Here is a 17,694-nt window from a genome sequence, read left to right on the forward strand (position 1 = left end):
TGTGAACCTTTTCTGTCCATAGCACCACAAGAAACACTTACTTTAGGAAGAGCTGGAGAGAAGCCCTCATTTATTGAGCAAATATGGTCTGAAACAGTAGGGTTATCTCTTGGGATAAAACTGAACCACAGAGGTCCATTCAGATCATCTTGGTTGTCCCCTTTGGTACAAAATGTTTGATAATTATTGCTTTAACATGATCAGCTGCATAGGTGGGGAAAAAGCAACTGTATCTGCACTTATGTTTTTAGTTCATCTAATTTGTACAGACTTGTAATGTGAATGTTTCACAGTGTACTCTGAGCTCAGGTTCAGACTGATGAAATATTCATAGCCTGTTTCAGAGGATTGATTTCCAAACAGGTGAGAGGAAGGAGGAGGGACAACAACGCTGGGAGCAGATCAGCTGCTTCATTCACCGACATTTATAGACAAACTGCCAGTGACTCACAGTTCCAAGCCCATCCGAGGCCATGGAACACCTTTTCAAAAGACGTGAAGAAACAGTGCACGTATCGAAGGGCATTTCCTCGATGCCCATCGATACGTCCAGTGTCAGCTAGACCTGTGTCGCATCATATCGTCTGAGATAATGCCGGTATTCATTTTTAAATGATATAAAATATCATATTGTGGTATGATTGCTATAGCAACTCCATGAGCTTGTGTTCCCTGTGCACACAACAATAAAAAGAGCCCAGGCATGTCTGAGAGGAAGCCTCCAGTATTTGTTTAATGCTGCAGAATCGACTGCAGAACATCCCAGGAAGAAAATATTTTCAAGGTCAAGTTATTTTAGTCATTGTAAAACAAGTGTGAAGCCAGTTATGTTGTACTTAACATTTCCAGGGAAAATACTGTCCACGCTACTTTTGTGCTTACCCATGCAGTCTTATTTCACCTTTTTCATCGGAAAAAGATAAGACATAAATACTGCATACAATGAACACAGTTTTACTGAGTGTTTAGTATTTTTGTCTGTATCATCAGAAATGCTGTTATTGCAAGTGTTCTTTAAATATACTGTCAACAAAAGAAAACTGTTTTTAACTTTCAGTTTTTAACCTCTGATTTTAAACTTACCTGCTCCGAGTTCACTGCCATCACAGCACAGTTAAAATGAGAGAACCATCTCAGTATTTCCGTTGAAACTTTCGTGTTTGTTGACAGAATAAATTCGGCTTGACATGAAAGGCCACTAGAGAGCAAAGTGCACAGACACTCTGAACTCTGACATGATTCCTGAATTCCTACATTCACTTTGTTTAGTGTATTTTGCTCTTTTGATGACCATACAGGGAGTGCAGAATTATTAGGCAAATGAGTATTTTGTCCACATCATCCTCTTCATGTATGTAGTCTTACTCCAAGCTGTATAGGCTCGAAAGCCTACTACCAATTAAGCATATTAGGTGATGTGCATCTCTGTAATGAGAAGGGGTGTGGTCTAATGACATCAACACCCTATATCAGGTGTGCATAATTATTAGGCAACGTCCTTTCCTTTGGCAAAATGGGTCAAAAGAAGGACTTGAGAGGCTTAGAAAAGTCAAAAATAGTGAGATATCTTGCAGAGGGATGCAGCAGTCTCAAAATTGCAAAGCTTCTGAAGCGTGATCATCGAACAATCAAGCGTTTCATTCAAAATAGTCAACAGGGTCGCAAGAAGCGTGTGGAAAAACCAAGGCGCAAAATAACTGCCCATGAACTGAGAAAAGTCAAGCGTGCAGCTGCCAAGATGCCACTTGCCACCAGTTTGGCCATATTTCAGAGCTGCAACATCACTGGAGTGCCCAAAAGCACAAGGTGTGCAATACTCAGAGACATGGCCAAGGTAAGAAAGGCTGAAAGACGACCACCACTGAACAAGACACACAAGCTGAAACGTCAAGACTGGGCCAAGAAATATCTCAAGACTGGTTTTTCTAAGGTTTTATGGACTGATGAAATGAGAGTGAGTCTTGATGGGCCAGATGGATGGGCCCGTGGCTGGATTGGTAAAGGGCAGAGAGCTCCAGTCCGACTCAGACGCCAGCAAGGTGGAGGTGGAGTACTGGTTTGGGCTGGTATCATCAAAGATGAGCTTGTGGGGCCTTTTCGGGTTGAGGATGGAGTCAAGCTCAACTCCCAGTCCTACTGCCAGTTTCTGGAAGACACCTTCTTCAAGCAGTGGTACAGGAAGAAGTCTGCATCCTTCAAGAAAAACATGATTTTCATGCAGGACAATGCTCCATCACACGCGTCCAAGTACTCCACAGCGTGGCTGGCAAGAAAGGGTATAAAAGAAGAAAAACTAATGACATGGCCTCCTCGTTCATCTGATCTGAACCCCATTGAGAACCTGTGGTCCATCATCAAATGTGAGATTTACAAGGAGGGAAAACAGTACACCTCTCTGAACAGTGTCTGGGAGGCTGTGGTTGCTGCTGCACGCAATGTTGATGGTGAACAGATCAAAACACTGACAGAATCCATGGATGGCAGGCTTTTGAGTGTCCTTGCAAAGAAAGGTGGCTATATTGGTTGCTGATTTGTTTTTGTTTTGTTTTTGAATGTCAGAAATGTATATTTGTGAATGTGGAGATGTTATATTGGTTTCACTGGTAAAAATAAATAATTGAAATGGGTATATATATCTGTCTCTCAGCTGCTGCCGGGAAACTGTGTGCCAACAGGAAGCAGCAGCTCAGGGTGGGAAAGTTTTAATTGTTACCATAATGACAAAGCTGCACGATAGCCTCAAATCCATGAAAACTAGGAGGTTAATATTTGATGGGTCATTACTTCATGTGTCTTAATCAATTTTATCTGTTATCAATCAAAAGATGGCAGCAGTGCTAAGGGCTTTGTGACTAATTTTGCTCTCCAAGATTATGAAAACAAAATAATCCAACAAACTTTGACTATCCTTGTCACCCTCTCCACCCACAGACGGATGCGAGATAAGCTATACAGCCACAGAGCATTCACTAATTTGTGTCAAACTCTGAGCAACCCCGCTTCATTCATCCCCATTTATACATTTTCCTTTTATGTTAAAAGAACAAGATTTCAACTTCAAGAACATTCCTGTAAAAGACATGTTAAGTTTAATAGAAGGATAAGACAGCCATGTTTTTAAGCCCCGCCCCGACTTTGTGGAGGCCATTTTGGATTGGCAGACGGCTACATTTATGAAGAAACTGTTTAAACAGTTCAGTGTGAAAGACTTCTGACCTCAACCCCCCTCCACAGCATCCTGACATCTGACAGGAGGTGTCTGCTTCCACAGCTCTCCAAAACCCGATGACGCAATGTTCACACCTACTTCACACCAGGCCTGACCAGCCATGCAGGGGTGAAAACACATCTACATCCATTTTCCCTTCTTTGAGGAATTAACACACTCATTATTAATCAAACTCACAAATAAACATTTTTATGGCTGAAGCAACCTTTAGCAGCCAGATTCCACATCCTGAAAAAAAAAAAAAAAAAAAAAAAAAAAGCCTTACAAAGCACAGACTGTAATTTGTTTACGAGTAATGTTCAGATGTATTGAGATTTTTGGATGTATTATCACATCAATTCTCCTACAGTATCAATATGTGTATCATTAAATATATTTTTAAAAAGATTCTTTCTTGCTGTACTTCCTTAGCTGCAGTGCAGATTGAGTATGAACAAAGTGACTGTGGATAAAATAACAACTGTGGGTGTTTACAGAGGTAAACTACTACTACTACTACTCGCAGTTTGGCCAGCTTGTCTTGTAAGACTGGTTGTTGCTATGACAACAGAGAAGATGCTCCACACAGAATTCTCAGGCATGGCTAGCAAGCGTTAAAGCAGTGCCTATGTGTGGATCGTACGTAGCTGCATAGCGTTGTAAATAAGCAAGGTTAGACAGAACACAGCCTCAGTCCCATGACGCCATAACTGAGTAAACAAGTGGCTTTATGTAAACTGTCTCAGGGCAAACCAGTCAGCCGTAGCACAAAATGCACGTTAACCTGCAGGAAAAGAAAGCTGTTGTGCTGCTAACATCAGGTAAACTTGGTAGCGCCGAGTGGCCATAGTGCCAAATATTCAGTGACATTTAAAATCAATGAAATGTTAATGAAAGAAAAAAAAATAAAAGGTCTTAAATACACAAGCAGGATTTATATGGCCAATGATTAACATCCTCTGTCAGACATGACTCAATTTTGACTGTTAAGGAGTATTTATAAGACTTGGTCATAATAAAGTTGGTTATTCTAGCCATCTCAAGAGAATATCAAAAAAGCTGCAGGTTAAACTCCAGCTGCTCATCAACAGCCGAGTTAATCATTTATCAAAAAGATGAAAACAAACAAAACGAGGAGCACCATGATACCTCCCACCTTTAAAGAAAACACGCTGAAGCGAAAACCTAAAGACATCCATTATGTTTATTCAAGCAGAAATGAAAAGAACTGTTGCTTGGTAAATTTTTGCATTTTTATATAATACTAAAGATCTATTTGGGAATTTGGGTTGTTGAATTATGATTACTGGAATGTTTAATACAACAAACTCCATTAAAATCCATTTAAACTACTAAAACAAGTTTAAATATCTACTTATAGATGCAGTTTATACCCTTTCAAAACTTTCTGTATTGAGCATTTGTCTCGTTTGAGGTCTTAAATGGAACAAATAACATGTTGAATTTGTTAAATGTGTAGATTTAACAGTAGTTTTCATGGCTTACAGTTTGCATTTTTAATATACATGTAAAAACAACCTACTGGGCAGTTAAACGTGAAAATACCCTCAGCCCTTATTTTTTTTTTTTTAAACCATTGTCTCAGGGTGAGCCAATTTTACAAGCAATCTTTAAATAATCCTAACTCTGTTATAATTTGTCCTAGAGGCAAAATTCAAACAGTTTCAGAAAGAAGAGAATAAAGGTTTTAAGAGTGTCACTGCTACTGCTATATAGACCAAAAACTCCACTGTGTCTAGATTTTAGTATGCGCTCTACCATTCTGGGCTAGAGAGAAAACTGAAATGATTCCTGAAAGATGAGAATTACTTTATAATTTTGCAGTCAAAAATCACAAGTCCAGTTGGCTTGTGTGATACTCGGGTGATAAAGGTCAGATATCTCCTCAGAAACTTTCTGTACTGAAGGTTTATCCCTGTCGAGGTCTCAGTCACCTCTTCATTACAACAAATGACACGTGTTGAGTCGTTGAAGCGCAAAGATGGAGTCCGGACCCGACACTCCCCAACTGGGTGAAACAAAAGGAATCTTTACACCACCACCCAAAAACAACAGGACGAGGGTGGAGGGCTGCAAGGAAAAGTGGTAAAAGAGCAATGAGGCTATTCATAGCTTGACTAGGCCTCTGTCAAACCCTGCACTATCACACACACACACACACACACACACACACACACACACACACACACACACACACACACCCCTCAGATGAAGTGTGTGTGAGGCAGCCTTCTGTCGAACAAACACCATTCAAGAGGAAAAAGGATTTCCTTGAGCACCGTGTAGATCTGTCCTCAAAAACTAAACAAATGGGAACTGTGGCAGTTGACTGAGTGAAAAGCAGAGCAGGCCTACTGTATCAGTGATTTATATCAAACTTTAATATTTATCTTATTATTTACAAGTAGTGGTGTAAAGTTATTGTGTTTTAACAGTAACCATTCAGGAGTATGAGGCATAGTTATGTTATATTTAGCACTTATTTCAATCACATCCAGAAAAAGTCTACACTTGACCCCACCCTAGACTCTTTAACTTTAGTATATTTATTATATTTAATGAAATCATTACCTTTATACATGTATACTTTTACTTCATAGAACACACACATGTTGGTCAAAAGCTTCAGAAGTCCCAGAGATAACCACATAAAGAATTTAGGGTTAAAACTCACTTCTGTGCACAGATTCTGAAAAACAAGGAATCACACCTACAAGGTGAGCCTGGTATCAAAGGTGAAATGCATAAAAAGGAGACATTTCATATAAGATAAATTGTTTTGACCATCCAACTACTCCACATGGAAAACGCACTTCGAAGTTTTCGAATTAGTCAACTGACCCTGACATAAGGTGGAAAACTTGAGACCTCTCATAATAGAGCAAAATCCATCTCAAAACACTTAAAAACATAATGTGTTCACGGGTGAATTTCTAAAGGGCTGCTGCCAGTGGTGTATCACTGTTTTTGAACCAATCAGACAAATGTCAATAATTCAGTTTAATTAGTGAGAGATATCAGCTAAACAGCTGAATTGAAGTAAAAGTAAGTAAAGTTTACGGGGGTCAGTTTCTGGTTTTGCAGCCTGTCTAGTAAACAGTACGCTGCGTGATCGGTGTATTTGGATATCTGGACCTGCTGATATAGCTAACGTGACTCGAGACACTCTCTCTACTGAGCGACCCAAAAGTTGCTCACAGATGGACAAAAGGCAGGAAGAGGGCCTCAATGGAGATATTCCGGCTGCTTCCTGTGATTCACCGCTCTTCCCTGGGTGAACTCAACTTCACTGATAAGAAACTAAGAGAAAAAAAAGAAGAAGAAAAAAAAAAGAAAGAAACATCCACCAGCTGGTTCAGTCTTTGATCAAAATCACACTCCTCGACAATCAGCACTTCTCATTTAAATCCATCTGGTTAGAGCTGGTGCTATTACCAGGGTAACATTTATTCATGACCGAACAGCACTCTCTGCAAACATCCAATAACACCACAAACTACAATCTATCCGTCCACACTAGCCCGGATAGATTTGAAAATGACATTTTCAACTGAAAACGCTCCGCATCCACACTAGCGTTTTCAGTCTTTTCAGAGTCGTGCATCCACACTGAAACAGATGAAAACGCTTACGTTCCAGTCCTGCGCAAAAGCAAGTGAGAATTAAAGAATTTGAAGAAAAGCTATCTGGAGCATGTACAGACTGATATTCATCTTTTTTTAGGGCTGTCAAAATTGAGAGCAATCCAAGCAACCGCTGCAATGCCCTCCCCTACCTTTGTTTATTTGGTCACATGACTGCATCACATGACTAAAATACATCATCGTTTTAGAAAGTCTGCATTTTCGTGTGTCCAAACTGCGACAGGACATCTGCGTTTTGAAATGTATGCGTTTTCGGGAGCGTTTTCAAAATGCTGCATTTTTCCTTGAGGAAAACGCCGTCTCAGGCTACGTCCACACGTACCCGGGTATTTTTGAAAACGCAGATTTTTCTATGCGTTTGCACCTTTCATCCACACGTAAACGGTGTTTTCGGTCACTGAAAACTGAGATTTCTAAAAACGCCTGCCAGGGTGGATATTTTCGAAAACTCCGTTTTTGCATTTACATGTGGACGAGGTAAACAGAGAAAATGCAGCGTCAAAGGTGTGCGGCACACTGTGCGCACTGTGAATTTCTACAATACTGTTACTGTTACTTGTACTCTCTGTAGTGTTTAAATGCTTACATATACACACACAGTTACTGTGCCTCCACACATATGACTCGGTTCTGCTTCTATGCCCCATCCTTGTTTACTATTTCCCACCGAGGCTTCTAGACTTTTGATTGGCCAACATTTCTACACGGTTAGGAATATATCGCCACCTGTTGCTTTGGCATGTTCTTAGCAGCGTTTTCCTTCATTTCTGCGTTTACGTGTGGATGGGATTATTTTTTAAAACGAAAACAGAAAATCTCCGTTCTCAAAAATACCCGTGTACGTGTGGACGTAGCCTCAGTGTGGACGGGAGGTCAAAACGGAGAGAAAACGATGCGTTTTCAAACGAAAACGCATTAGTGTGGACGTAGCCTAAGAATGAAAAGAGTTATCAATATCTTTGGCTACGTGAATCATCAATCACTTGTTGATAGCAGAACAATCAGTTTTCTTTTTTGCTCATTTATCTTACTTTAATCAAATTGATTGATTAAAGTAAGATAAATTTAAGACTTAATGATACTCTGAAGAAAATTGTGACAAACTGTTGAATAAACGAGATAAATTCTCAGGCAGAACACTCAAACTTTGAACACCCGATCCTAAAAGTAATTTCTAAAGGTTACTGATGCTGTTTTGCTGTCGTTCTTTCTTTATTCTCCCCATGAATTTCGGTTGATATGATGAATTATCATAGGTCGTAACCCAACATGTCCTTCTCAATATTCACAACAAGCTACTTCATGCAAGTTGATTTATCAAATCAGCTTCATCGGAAGTGTGAGAAAAACACTGTAACCAAAACACAAAGTGCCGCTTTCTGCTAGCAGCATGGATGGTATGAGCATCCAGTTCAACACATTTTGAAACTTCAACTGCTAAGTCAGGGAAAAGGAAAGAACAAAAAAATAAAATAAAAATCAGAGACCCTTACTTTGAATGTCTAAGATGTGAACATCTTAGGCAGATTAGATTTTTACACTGACCATATGATGGAAAGCCAGACACAAGCAGAGCAAACGCAGCAGATTAAAGATTTCATTTTGTCAATGAAGTGCATCTTTGATAAGAATTTTCCCCCCAGCCCAGACTGTCTTATGCTCTTTACGCGGGACTACACTGATTAAAGGTCGTCGTCCCCGCTAAACAAACATGATGATGTGGATGTCGCGTCCTCCTTATCGAAAACAAAAGTTTCGGTTATCTCGTCTTACTGGATGAGACGTTGTTTATTTGGATTCATTCCAGCTGAGTTTAAACAGTGAAAACCTGCCAAACTTCACTCGTGTGAGTCTGGATACACAAGAAGACGATCGTTTTCTTTTAATTTGATGATGTGTTGAAAGTCAGTGACAGGCTCCTCAAAAACACTTTCGACTGGATTACGTTACAGAAGCTCATTTTCAGCCATGTAATCCTGGATTTATTTCACATGCCATTTGATAAATGGCCATCCTAAAAAAGTACCCGTCAATGCAAAATCCATTTATTTGTGATTAAAGCAGTTTACTTGTGTCACAAATCACAATCTTGCAGACGTTACAAAAACTGTGAAGTTAACTTTTAAAATTGATTAAACTGTGAGTGAACTAGACCTACCACAGCTCAGTGAGCAACCTGCCAAATTCAGAGTCTGTGGGAAACTAAATTACAGTCCGACTTTGAGGAACAAGTTGAAACAGAAGCAGACAATCTGTAGCTTTGTCTCTGCATAAAACAAATCAGGGGTGGATACAAGAAGCTAAAAAGACACTGCGTTGCATTTAAGCTTGAAGAATTGGTTTGGGTTTCAAGAGCCTCTCTGCTACTCGCTGTGTGAGAGACTGAAGCGCCACCACAAACCTCAACAGCAACCTCCTCACTGTTCTTTGGTTTATAAATCCAGTAACGGGAATTCACTTGAGTCTGTTTGATTTACAGGTGCGCTCATAACTGACAGGCAGGTAGCCATTCAAACTGCCTGACATATTGTTAGGACAGGTATGCTGTTCTTTGACTTACATCATTAATACAATATTGGGGAAAATTATCAAAATCCTCATTTAGGTTCAAACAAAAATCTTTATTTGGTCGTGAAGTAGAAATTATCAATTTATTTCAAGTTTTTTCCAGGCATTAACCATATCATGATGTACAATACTGGATCATTATGCACTTCTGAATCTTTATTTAGACACATGCTGTTTGCACAAACAGAAGCTCAGGTAAACACAACAAAGCTTGTGGAACAAACCTGCAGTGTCCCTTGTCTTCTGCCACATAATCCCCTTCATTTGTTTTTGATCAAGTTCATTCCCTGGCCCGTTACACTTCAGCTTTAAATGCTGTGTCAGTGCCTCTGTTACTAATGTAGCTCAACATCAGCAGTCCAGAAACATGATATAAATTAATCCAAATATGAATTAATATCTCAGGTCACATGACTGAAGCGTCCACTCAAATAACTATTCAGAAACAGTGACCTTCACTGAAAGTCAAATCATCACCAGCTTTTCTAAACAGGCACCAGCACAGTAAGGTAACACACTGATCACCTTAATTAGGAAACACTCCATAGAGCCCCTTTAATGTCTCATTTTTAATGTTCTTGATTATTTTATAATATTATTATTCCGATAGACTGTTTAAGTTTAGCCTTCAACTAAAGCATTGGTTTCTCAATGATCATTGGCCAACACTGGTCTGTCTGTTCCTGTACTAACTACCAATAATTATGCTCTTTGGAAGTCATGTGACCCATTTAAAACGACTCTCTTTAAACTGAATCCAAGAATACAACAAAGAAGTTTCCCCGAGTCACCAAAGACATGTGGTGGTGAAAATAATCAATGTAATCTGACCAGATTGCAGATAACAGATGTTTCCAGCTCCTGCTCATGGCCCACACTTTTAAAGTCTGATTAAAATGGGTTTCACGAGTGACAGCTGTAATCTAGATGGTTTTTGGGGGTTTTGCTTTTTTTAAAGAGTCGGGAGGAAGCTCTTTGTTAGATAAAATTCCTCAAACTGAAACCACAGTGATGCTGATTTCTGGCAGCTTTCTGCTGATCGACATTTTTAGAGATAAAATTGTTTATTTTGGCCAAAAAGCATCGAGAGGAAGAGGAGGGTCAAAGAGTCAATGTCCATGTTAACAATCTGATTTTACAGACTCTGCATTTCCAACCAGTCGGATTTAAAACTTGAAACCAAATAGTGTTCAAGTCAGTGAGTTTGTTACAACCAGTTTTACAGCCCAAACAGGAAAATCTTATCAGTTACATACATTCATAAAGACGTCATTAATTTTGTCAAAGAAGTTTGGGTGCTTGTAAAATAACCAGCTGGAAACTACTTTGACAATAAAACTCTCAGTAACTTTATAGCATCCAAAACAAAAACATGAAGTGATCCATTGTGTTTTTGGATTACAAACTAAATTACGGTATTTGGGGTTGTTAGTTGAACAAAAAACAAACAAAGAACACTTCTGTGAAGCATGTTTGACTCCTGTCAAAAAAAAAAAAAGAAATCTACACAAATGTTATCATTTTGATTTTTTTAATGAACTGGTAATTCTCCTCAATTCCACGAAAACACCAACAGAAGTCTTCTTTAATCATAAAAATTAGCTTGAAACTCAAATATATTCAATTCAGCAACAAAGGAGGCAAAGAAAAGAAGGAAATGATCATGTGTGAGAAGCAAGGACACAAGACAATGTTTGGCATTTTAGCTTGAAAAATTATTTAGTTTAAAGTTACACTCAACTAACTATACGATGGGAAGTATATCTTGGGGCCAAAATCAGGATATAAGTGTATATAATACTGACTTGTGTTTCCATTTCCAAACTCATCAGGCACTATTGGTGCCTGGTTAAAGCATGCGAGCGGTGAAGTTTAACAGAATAATGGAGTTTTTGTTCAAGAACAAGCAATAAAAATATTGATTCCACCCATTCCCCCTGAAGAAAAAACAAGGCATGAAGTTCAAAGGGAGCAGGAAGGAAAAAAAAATAAACGTCAATTTTTACAGGAAGAAACTTCCAGCAGCCATCTGCTGCAACCAGTTGGGGGCGAGGGGATCAATACCATATGCTGAATTCAAGGCCCAATACTGACTTAAAAAAGAGAAGAAGTGATTCAAGAAACAAACAACGCTGTAACTGCGTTAAATACGTTAGCTTGCTGTTACCCATTCCCTATGTAGTTTCCTCCAGTCTACTTGTTGTTCATTGACTTTTATTTCCCGCGCACCTCTCCATAAAGAGGTCATTGACCTCATATTTAGAGTGTGCCAACCGTCTAACCAGCCTGTCGTCATGTGTAACTACACCTGTCGGGAGTAGGGCGGTATGTGGATCTGTCTGAACATGTTCAGTTAATTCCCTGAGACGTATGTTTACCAGTGAGTGACAGCTGTTTGATCAGCCTGCACAGAAACATGGGGTAGACTCTTATTGTACCCTCACTGTATTTATTGTAAGCATTTATTTATAGGTCACACATTTCTTCAGTTAGAACAAGGGAACATGGTGTTGGAGGACTGCTCACATTTACATGAGACTAAACACTGATGAGCTAAGAGCTTTAAGGCTGTACTTGCAGTACTCTCGTCCTTGCAAGGTTCATCAAGTTTTACAAGATTTTAATGTTGATTTAAATAGAAGAGAAAGCATGAAAGCAATGGTTTGATTAGAAGATGAAACAGAAGCATTTCAGATGAAATGTATGAAAACACAGCCTATAGATCTACTACCCAACATTTAATAACTAGAAATATTCCTGATGGTTAAAGATGGATAAAAATTGTGTCTTTAAGCCCAATTTTTTTTCCCTAAATGTGCCTGACCTCCACTACGAGCTGGTGGGCCACACTTGCATTCCAACCTGTAGCAGGTGGAGAACTGCTGACGCTATGCTGAGCTCAATGCTGCAGAGGCGAGCAGCGACTACCATGAAAACTGCTGAACAAGATGGAGTTGGAGTGCGATCTCCAGAGTAGAACAAGAACTATAACCACCATCTGCGGTCCAAGATGTTGGAGATGGCGTCTGTGACCACTGACCACTCAAGCAAGATACTCGAGACAGTGGACTGACATCAAGGACCGCCGTAACAGCAATCCAAGCAGGCTCCTCGTCGGGAAACACGAGAAGGGAAGGACCCTTTAACCTGCTTAGCAACACAACTTTCAAATTAAGGGCAAGTTGTTTGCCCACTACTAAACTGTCTGTCTGAGACAACATGATCAATAAATAAATGAGACCTGATGACACAATTCTTACCCACCTTTAATCATTAGGAACATTTCTAGCTATGGAAAGTTAGGTAATAGATTTTTTTATTTTACAGGAGGATGGACCGATTTAGGGCTGGGCCATAACATACATTCATGGTAATACCGGTGTAATGTTGGGCAACGATAGGAAAATGAAATATCGCGATAGAATGTGGGTAAAACGCGCATGCGCAGTGCCTTTGTTTTCATATGCACATGGCGGAAAAAGCATAGCGTCGAAAGCAGATCGTTGATTGAAACGGATGAATCAGAACTGGTTTGTAAAAATGCTGCAACTTCAGTGGTGTGGAACTGGTTTAGCTTTCGTCCGTCAGATACACAACAAAGCACTATTTTTGGTAGCGTGTGCTAGCCGGCCGTCGTTATTACCGTGTTTTTTTGGAAAATACGGCACACTTAAAATCAATCCTTTGATTTTTCTGAAAATCGTCAGCGCCCCTTATAATCCCGTGTGCCTTATGTATGAATTCTGGTTGTGTTTACTGACCTCAAAACGATTTTATGTGGTACATGGTGCTCGAAAATCTGTCAAATGTTTTAGTACGACTTTGCTAAACTACAAACCCGCACAGCTTGATGGATTGTCAGAGCATTACGGCTATTGTAGGCAGGAGCCTCGCAGAGTGATACGTACTGTGCTTCAACATAATATTACCGTATTGTGTGTGTATAACCTCTTTTTAAGTTTTGTGGATATTATACATGGTTATGCTGAGGATATGTCGGCCAATTTCCACCGGAAATGCCTTTTTGGTTAAACTGTCAGCAAGGAATTTGCACTGTTACATTTTTATATAACTTTAATGCACATAAAAAAAACAGCTGCTTGTTTAAGTGAAAATACATTGATGGGGTTTTTTTTTTGCACTAATAAAGTTGTGGAGTTGTAAAGTATTTTGTCTAGTGTCAATTATATCGTCAGTTATCACAAATCTTCAAATGTATATCGTGATAAATATTTTTGGTCATATTGCCCTGCTCTAGACTGATTATTGGGTTGTTATTTGTTTTCAGAGAATGCATATGGTATCATTTATTCACCTAGACACAAGTCTACACATGCCTTACTACAGTCACAAAGGCAATGAAATCCTGTGGGAAACACTGATAAAAAAAAAAAACTGGATGTGCCCCCTGGTGGCCACTGAAAGGGATCCATGTTTAAGAGACTTCCTCAATGACTTGACTTTTTAGGCCTGGAAGCTGTCCTTTTTTCTATACAGTCTATGTAAAAAGACAGCAAAACTAAGAGCAGAGGAATAAGAAACCAGAGTGACTGAAAAAATGGCTTGAGTTGGAGGTCAGGTGGAGAAATTCATTGGAAGCCTGCTTGTGATTTTACAGTCAAGATGACTGAACGTACTTTCCATGAAAAGAACCTCTAGCTTGGATCGCATGAGTCGAGCAAAGATACCTAATACACACCCCGACTGCCTTCACCCAGCGGCAGCAATCCACTCTGTCAATACTACAGCAGGATCAGAGCCAACAACACATCTCATTTCTAAGCTTCTGTTTGCCACTTTACAAACTCATGTCTTTTTAACTTTGGAAAATAAAGGAAAATTATCCTGATAACCACTTTGACAGTTAAGTAAACAACTCCATTATTTTCTAAGAAAACAAAACAAAACACTTTGAAGCCTTTCAAATGTAAAATCTGAGGTTTTTCACTGTCATTTGCCATCAAACCATGGGACTGACGCTCACGTGTCTGTCATTCATTTTCACGCAGAACAAAGTCACATAGTCAGATTTGGTTTAATAGCACCTCCAGCATCACGTTGACCTTTTCACCCAGCACATGACAGGAGGCCCACCACTTTACTGCATTTAGCTCTGCACTGTCTTTACTGCTAAATGGCCAGTGCGCATGTGAATGACTGTATGTGTGCATACTGAAGCAAAGCTAGACTGAATGGTTTTCTCTCAGCAGTGTAATAAACGCATACAAACACAGGCTGAGATGCTCCACAATGACCCAGGGAAGTAAAATTACAAATCTTCTTCTTCTTCTTCTTCTTCTTCTTCTTCTTCTTCTTCTTCTTCTTCTTCTTCTTCTTCTTCTTATTATTATTATTATTAAAAATAAAAACATAGGACAACTTTTACAGAGATTTGATATTGGTTTAAAGAGTTTGATAAGAATGTCATTACACCTTGGTATGTAAGTCTTTTTTCACTTATGGTATGAATATAAAGACATTCTGGCAGGAAAATGTCCTGCGTTGTTTCTTTTGTTTTGTTTTTAAATAAACAGTTTTTCAGAGTAGGATTGGAATACAGGAAAATGCACAGTAAGGCAACAGAGGCTCACTGACTTGGCTAATTATCCCAGTCTGCTTAGTTTACCTCAGATATCAGACTATTAATACATTAATAACTCCCAGGTTATCAAACTTATCAACTTCAGAGGGGTTAAAAGGTCGAAAATACAATTAAAATAGTTTCCCTGAACTTGTTCCTAAATTTTCCTATAATGGGTCATTTTACACAGGAATTTTCTGTTTTTTCCAGGAAAGCTACATACTGGCCTTTTAAAACCATGGCGATAAACTGCTTTTCAATAAAGTACTTTATGCATTTATGATGAAAATTGAATAATATAATAAAATTAATAATAAAAACAATAAAATGATAGTCATCTGCTAAGAGTCACGTCCCGGTAGGTTAAAACAGTGTGAGTGTCGTTTTATGGCAGATGTGCTAACAGGTCATGCCTGTTTATTGCTTAACAACACTGTTAGTGATGAATATGAATACTTGGCTCAGTGAATGTGGGAGTGCAAATCCCACAGTCAGTAAACAACACTGTAACCACCACAGAGTGTTTCCTTATCAGACAGTCTGTCAGCCAACAATGTTCAAGTCAAATTAACCTGCACTATACTTGGGATTTAAGGGATTTTTTTGTTTGTTTTAATTTGTGTTTCGACTGTGTTCATTTTTCAGTCACATTCTTAAATACAAACTAAAATTATATTGCAAAATAACAATAATCAAGTTTTCAAGTATATTCTCAAGTAGAATTTCTGCATTCTTACTTAAATGTGCTTTAGAAATGCTTTTCACATAATAAATGTTTCTTATTGCCAGTGTTTATATGACGAGTAACTAAATTAGATAAATTAAAATGTTAGACCTTCCTGAGAATCTTAGGTACCTCTCTTTGCTTAGAAATGTAGCCCACTAAATAGTAACTTCAAACAACAACATGAACGCCACAAAAAGAGAAAAAAACTGATTTGGCTTCACACTGGCTTTTAAAAGTTTCAATGTTAGAGAACAAGAAAGAGAATAAGTTAATATCAAAAAGCCATCGTCTACATAAACCGTGCATTTTATTTATATAGGGTGTTTAGTTTTTTGGTATCAAATGAAAACCCAGCCATGTGGCCATGTAGTAAAATATGAGCAGATATGGTTGGCTTCTATATCCAATCTCAGGGGCTTACATGGTAACCATAGCCTAAATCCAAATATCCAATCAATTCAGGATTATTTTAGCACCATGTCTTTCTCTCTTATGGTCTCTAAACGTCACCAGATTTACACAGCATAGGCAAATTATTGCTATCTAGCCAACTATATATTACTTTCTAACACTGTTCGCCACTGTCGGGGCTAATGCTACTTCCCTTAGTAAATGAGGGTGTTGTTAAGAACACCTTTGTGGCTGCACTTAGACAACTTTTAATACTACAAAATGATTATTTTCATAAATATAAACAAAATGTAATTAGAAATACATTAATATACAATCCACTATCATCTACATATTGGCAAATCTACAAACATGAGAGCCATGCATTATAAACTATTCAACCATGTAGCTAGGTTTACCTGACTACTACAATACTTTTGCTTTTTTAAAGGTAACATATACTTTTATCAGCTCATGGTGTAAAAATCAAGTTTTTTCCCCATTTTTGTTATTTAAGGGTACTTTGCAAACAGGACTGCAAGCTTCCAGTAGTACAGGTCTACTACATCATACACAACACAAACAGAAGTAAAACATATCAATAAAAGGAAGAAATAGTAGAAAACCTATTATTAGATTATAGTAAAATATTCAAACAATTTCAGATATTTTAAGAAAAATTATATTTACCTGTTGTATGTGAATTTAGCTCTGACTAAATATATACATGCTGTAAACTCCTTAAATCTAAAAGCAAACATTCCTCCAAGACACAAGCTTCCCAATTAGCTATAAACTAGAAACGTCTTTAAAAATATTAATTTTTTAAAAGAAAAAAACACACATAAAAGTAGTAGATTTTACTGTTTGCAGTTTATGGGACCGACACTGATCCATAAAGATCAAGAAAACTCCTGCATGACAAGTAGGTTAAGGCCGGGAAAAGCAGAACTTTACAGTTAGCCATTAACTCTCCTCTCTGCCCCCCAAAGAACCGCTAATTCCCTCCGAAAAGTGCCCCCACCCCACTACCACTCCCACCCACTGGATGTAGTTAGTTCCTACTCTTCAGCAGCCTTACCTCTCATCCACTCCACCACTTGTTGCGGGTTCCACTTGCTCACTGCTTCCATTTTTCTCCAAAGCGCTGGGAGCACCAGGGTTTAATTTAACTCCAGAACCAGCGAGACGAATCCGTTAATGGGACATGATTTTATCACAGAAAAGAACACAAGAGGTCCGTTACAGCACAGAGACACACAGTGAAACAACGACCCAACAGTCCGCCACTCACTGACGGACTGCCTGCCTGCTGCTCTGTGGTGGCTGGTTAGCAGCGCGTGGAGCAGGTGTCAGGTTACCATTGCTTTGACCACGCCCCGTTATTCCTTTACCTCCAATCGCATGAGTATATGCGAGGCCGTAGTTAACTTTTGTGGGGAAGGGGGGAGTGTTGTATGGAATGCCATTTATGTCAACATTAAACGATCAGATTATATATATATATATATATATATATATATATATATATATATATATATATATATATATATAT

General features: G+C 38.7%; 1 protein-coding gene across 1 annotated transcript in view; it reads right to left on the bottom strand.

Moving 5' to 3' along the window:
- cnksr3 (cnksr family member 3) overlaps positions 1-17,467 on the bottom strand; it is a 41,666-nt gene extending 24,199 nt beyond the window's left edge. The window contains exon 1 of the mRNA XM_026194824.2: positions 17,221-17,467. Coding sequence (XP_026050609.2) covers positions 17,221-17,272 — 52 coding nt within the window. The 5' untranslated portion in view covers positions 17,273-17,467. The remainder of the gene's footprint in view (positions 1-17,220) is intronic.
- Between the last annotated feature and the right edge of the window lie 227 nt (positions 17,468-17,694).

The sequence above is a fragment of the Astatotilapia calliptera genome, chromosome 15, assembly GCF_964374335.1.
Source record: "Astatotilapia calliptera chromosome 15, fAstCal68.1, whole genome shotgun sequence".
In the NCBI taxonomy this organism is placed as follows: domain Eukaryota; kingdom Metazoa; phylum Chordata; class Actinopteri; order Cichliformes; family Cichlidae; genus Astatotilapia; species Astatotilapia calliptera.